This window comes from Cyprinodon variegatus, unplaced genomic scaffold (assembly GCF_000732505.1).
Source record: "Cyprinodon variegatus isolate N-32 unplaced genomic scaffold, C_variegatus-1.0 Scaffold217, whole genome shotgun sequence".
Lineage (NCBI taxonomy): Eukaryota > Metazoa > Chordata > Actinopteri > Cyprinodontiformes > Cyprinodontidae > Cyprinodon > Cyprinodon variegatus.
Genome location: NW_015150670.1, coordinates 968,506 through 974,205, shown reverse-complemented (window position 1 = coordinate 974,205; position 5,700 = coordinate 968,506). Strand labels below are relative to the sequence as shown.

The 5,700-nt window shown below is 37.9% G+C and overlaps 1 protein-coding gene across 1 annotated transcript in view; it reads left to right on the top strand.

Moving 5' to 3' along the window:
• Positions 1 to 1,808, top strand: part of LOC107088384 (40S ribosomal protein S27) — a 4,095-nt gene extending 2,287 nt beyond the window's left edge. The window contains exon 4 of the mRNA XM_015380517.1: positions 1,439 to 1,808. Coding sequence (XP_015236003.1) covers positions 1,439 to 1,467 — 29 coding nt within the window. The 3' untranslated portion in view covers positions 1,468 to 1,808. The remainder of the gene's footprint in view (positions 1 to 1,438) is intronic.
• The last annotated feature ends 3,892 nt before the right edge of the window (positions 1,809 to 5,700 follow it).

The following is a 5,700-nucleotide window of genomic DNA, read 5'->3' as shown; positions in this document are numbered from 1 at the left end:
AAAAAAAAAAAAAAAAGATCTTTATAGTCTGTCAGTCTGCTCTACCCAGAACTCCTCAAGTGGAAATGTTTTAGTTTTACTTGGTTTAATTTTGTAAAATGTCTTCTTCAATGAAACTTTGGCAATTATTAATCTACTAATTGAAAAAATAATCAACAGATAAATCGATTTGCAAAATAATTGTTAGCTGCAGTCCTAAAACGTCATCTCAACTGTTAAAAAATGTAAAAAAATAAAAATCCCAGCAACCAACGCTTTTAGGGGGATCTGGATTTAGTTGCTCTTGTGCTCCATACTTAGACTGATTACATGGAAATCATCAGTTTCCTTTAAAAAAAAGTCCCAAAGAGGTTTAGGCTCTTCCAGCACATGATGCTCTGATCCAAACTGTTCTGTTTTAGCTCTGGTTCTATACTCGGGGTGATACACTCATCCAGGTCTAAGGTCCAGTGCAGGTCTGTCCTTTATTCAGCCGCCATCTTGCTTTCAATCACATCTAACCAACGTTCATGTAACAGAATAAAAGTATCCCACAGTACTACACATACAGCTGCCACCACTCTGTATCACTGTGGGCGGGATGAGTTCAGTGTGTCGGTTTTACATTACTGTTCTCTGATGTTCTCCATAAAAACTTCTTAAGGTTTTACATAACTGTAATTTTTGTTTTGGGTTGAAATCGGATCACCTGTTCCAAACTAGAGATTTTCATTAGATTTTTTTATTCAACCGTACAACTGTGTGGTTCTATTGGTCACCATTTCACTTTCAGTCCAAGTAAAAACACCTAAAAACATATTTAAGTTAAAAGGTTAGCGAATAAATGCTTCTGTAAGTCAGCTTCTCCTCAGTTTCTCTGGGTCGTTTTTACACCTTTGCCTTAGTGTTGCCCTGTCACTATGCTCTCCGTGAACAGGGTGTCAATCGAGGCAAACAGTAACTGTCGGTGCTTGGTGTGAGGAATTTATCACTATTGATCTATTCCTGCACAATCAACCACAAGCACCAACATATTACTCCTGTTTTCATTCTGATATCTATTCAGGCTCTCATCATTTCTATACACATAAAGTTACAAAAAGTGGATGAATAGCTGCAGGACTCAAGTCAGAGGATGTGACTATTCTGTTTGTGTTGGTGAATGAGCCAAACTGAAGGTCAAGGTTTGTTTTTGCTCTCCCACTCTGTCAGGCGTTCTGCTGCCCTGGTAACTAACAGCCTCTCGTTGATCTGTATGGGTGCAGCTTCAACCTTTGGTACCATAGTCACACTTGTTAAGGTGAATCAGTAATAAAAAATAAAAAAAAGCAGATGGTAATAGTTAGCACTTACCTCCTCTCAGTGAGTCATATTGACTGGCTCTCATACTTGTATATTTACTTATGCTATCTTTCCTGTATTTATCATTCTGTTTCTCTTTCTTTACTCTTTTGTCCAGGATGCTCGTTTAGGAGAAAACAACACTAGTGGGATCAAACCTGGCTGCACAGGTGACAAAGAGAACTTGATGGACATCAGATGATGCTGCCAAAGATTTAATTCAGTTGAAAGGAAAAAGCTGAAGCTTTCTGTGAGAAAGAAATCACCATCCTGTCTGGAATACCTTTGATTGTTCTCTCAAGTAGTCCAGGGGTTCTTAATAATTGAATTATTTCAAGTTTTATCATCCTGAATCCCACTCTTTCAGCTTACAAAGTGAGAAAGGCTGTTAATTTCTTGCTCAGGATCAGGATTTACTACTTTTGGCCACATGTTTGTCAGAAATTGATGTTTTGAAATGTTGCTACCTAATAAAATTGATTATTGCAGATCCTGGAAAACACAAACTGTTTTTAACGAAAGGGAAATGCTGTAGCTCATGCTACGGCTAATCTTTGCTGCAGTTTTATGTTAGTCTTAACTCTGGGCAATGATGTCTTCGAGGGCCGCAGAGGAGTCGACATGACGACTGTCGTCACTCGGTAGATTCTGGGGGATGCTATTCTTTCCTTTCCAAGACGCAGCACCCAGGGGCGACGTGTTAAATGATAATGGGTATAGCTGTGGGTTTGAGCTCGCAAACTTCCTGTGGGATGAATTGAGATCAGAGAGATTGTGAATATTTGAAGCATCTTTCTGCTGAGGTATGGGGGGTGGCTATCTGTACCGCCTTTCAGGCAGATAGCTTCCTTGTACCTTCTTGTGGCCTGCTTGTTTTGTGGAAGCAACTTGTTAATAAAGTAATGGGAAAGGTAACTGGTTTTCCTTATTGAGTGACTGAAAAGGTTTTTATTTAATATAAGCAGCAAGTTTCATTTATGTTGGGGTTCCCTTTTTATCAATTTGTTACCAAGTACAGTTATTAACCAAGAAAGGTCTTATCAATAATCAGTGGTGGTTCGCTCTAGGCATGTTCCTCCATCTTCCCCCAGCTAATAATATTACACAAAATTCTAAGGTGGGAAAATAAAGTGCAGTCCCACATGAAGCACATCAGCTAGTGTAGGCTGAAAATTCGGGATGACTCAAACTCTTTAATTATGAATACATGTACTCTACAGAAAACCCTGTCAGGGATAAACTAATGTAAGGTTTGTTTGGTACTGGTGGGGGTCTGTTCATTCAGTCCCATTTTCCATGCTGCTCTGTGCAACTTCCATTTAATTCTGCTGCTGTTTCCTCCCTGTTAAGATTTAAAATAGAATAGAAAATCTCTTTATTGTCCTACAATGGGGAAATTGGTGTTACAGCCGCAAAATGTTAAAGCAAAATTGGTCACACAAATATGTACCCTAAAAAGTGTATAAAAATAACAGGAAAATAAACTAATAAAATCCTGTACAGTGTTTTTACAATATATTGTGCATCTGGAGGATAAATCAGTATATAACTGCCTTTCTACAGTAGTGTATATTTAAAAATAGCAACACTAGAGTTGTTAAAAAATGACAGCATGTTATTTGACTAAGGAACAGCAAAAATTTGCATGAATGTAACAACTTATTGAGGTTGTTGGGAACAATGATGGTAAAAAGTCTTCCAGCTGCTGGGAGAAAGGATCTGTGATAACACTCCCTTGTGCATTTAGTGCATTTAGGGTGCTGTAATCTGTCACTGAAGGAGCTTTCCAGTTCAGCAACAGCTTCATGCATGGGTCAGAAATTATTTGAACAGAGATGTTAATTTAGTTGCAGTCCTTTTGTTTCCCGGCAATAAACAAACAGGACAAGAAAATCGTTTTCTCCTAATTTTGCAGGAAAAATGTTTCCTATATTAATGATACAAAATCCCACATAGAATATTGAATAAAGTAGACAAATTTAGCTTCCACAGTCATGGATAACTGGGGACACTTTGAAAGTCTAACACACACTGTTGACCTGCCACAAGTGGCCATTACTAAAGAAGCTTCCTGCTCACAAGTGATGCATTAGAGAAATTTAAATGTTTAGTGGACGGTAAAGTTTTGCAATATACGATGCATAAGCAGAAATTAAAACTGCAGACTTGGGCTTTTAACCGACAGGAGTTAAGCATTTTGGGAAAATACAAAAGGTTTTAACCAACCAGAGTGAGAGCCACAAGAGCCACCACTTGCAAATCTATGATATATATGGCGATCCTCAACATGGATTCCCTCTGACCCTGTTATATGAGAAACATCTTACCAGGGTCAAGGAGAGGACTGGTCCAAAGTAGTCTTTATGAGTTGCACATTTTGCAGGTCATTTGGAAGTCAAGGTCCTGCTGGTGTTTGTGACTGCAGTTACTATACAGCACTGGCATACTTCTCAGTATAGGGTGGCAATTCTGTACAAATTCAAAAAATATCCACTGGACTTGGTTTCCAAGATTTGAAACCAAGTCTGGCAATTCTGTATTAAAGATTCTTCTTTTTTTTTTTTGGTCTTAAAGAGAAACTTCAATTTCCATACATTTGTAAGCCACAGGGACAATAATCACCTTGCTAAAGCAATAAGCTTTTATGAAAAGTTGCTAATTAGTTATTTTTCATCAGGTTTAAGAATCCTTTAAACCCATCTGTGTCTCAAAAAGCATTGAGATTTAAACAAAGATATCTTTTAGAAACCTTTCATTTTATAAAGAAACCTCTTCTGGGGTAGAAGAGGCTGACACTCGAAGCATCTCCTGCAAATTCTTCCTAAACATCTGTACTTGGCTGCAGACAGATAAAGTTATAAATCCGAAAAAAGGCTTAATCTGAAACTACAGATCAGTAAGTATAAAACCTGTCGCTAGAGGGCGCCAAAGTGTAATGGTTCCAGCTTTATTTTCAGCTTAAGAAGCCTCCTGAAGATAAATAGGCCAGATAATTATGAAATTGTTTTTCTCATTGTCCTCGTTAACTTAGAAGCGTTTGTGTAGTTTTTTTTATAATTTAAACTATTAAAGACATGATGATTTACTCAATATATATATGTACATATGTACAAGTGTCATTTATACATCTACATTCAGTAGAGCAAGCTGCTGGTAATAATCTAAACTCATGTGGGGCCCGTGTGTCAGAGGTATGAGGAGAAAATGGAAATAAAGGATCAATAGTCAAGAGCAGGGAACACAAACACCCAAATAGGAGGAGCAGGGATGAGCTCTTTCAATGCTGATGTAATCTGCGTGCATTCTATTTCCTGCAACAGGTCTAAGAAAATAAAAAGGTTAAAATCTAAATGTGTTTTGAAAGAGAGCTATTGTGACAGGAAAATCTAGAAGCAAAAATGAAAAGGGCAAACATTAAGGACATGGACAGCTATGTGAATACAGCAACAATTGATCAAGGCTAGAGCTAGAAAGCTCCCCCTTGACTCATTTCAAATGGGCAAATTCCCATGAAGAGTGGGGAGCAGACCATGTACAGAACCACAGTGAACAGTAATTTTAGCTGAATGCACAGTTCAGGTCTCATCTTTATCAAGAATGGGGTTATTGCTGGGAGTGTCTGAGCCTCCTGCTTGTCTCCATTGTATTAGCATTGCCGGGGGCGATGTTACATGTCACAATATGTCACAATTAATACCTGGGCAAGAAGCCTATACTGTATGTATATATATATATAATCTTTTGAGGAAAATAAGTATTTATACACCCTGCTATTTTGCAAGTTCTCCAACTTAGAAATCATGGAGCGGTCTGAAATTGTCATAGGTGCATGTCCACTGTGAGAGACATAATCTAAAAAAAAAAAAAAAAAATCCGGAAATCACAATGTGTGATTTTTTTTTATTTATTATTATTGATTTGTATGATAAAGTTGAAAATAAGTATTTTAACACCTTTCTGTCAACTAGAATTCTGACCCTCAAAGACCTGTTAGCCTGCCTTCAAAATTTATTAATTTATTATCCTAAATTAGATGCACCTGTTTGAGGTCGTTAGCTGCACAAAGACATCTGTCCACCCCATACAATCAGTAGGAATCCAAATACTAACATGGACAAGACCAAAGAGCTGTCCAAAGACTAGAGGCAAAATTGTACACCTCCAAAAGGCTGCAAAGGGCTACTGGGATATTGCCAAGCAGCTTCGTGAAAAAAGGTCAATTGTTTGCGCAATAATTAGAAAATGGAAGAAGCTAAACATGACTGTCAATCTCCCTTGGACTGAGGCTCCATGCAAGATCTCACCTTGTGGGGTCTCAATGGTTCTAAGAAAGGTGAGAAATCAGCCCAGAACTACAAGGGAGGAGCTCATCAATGACCT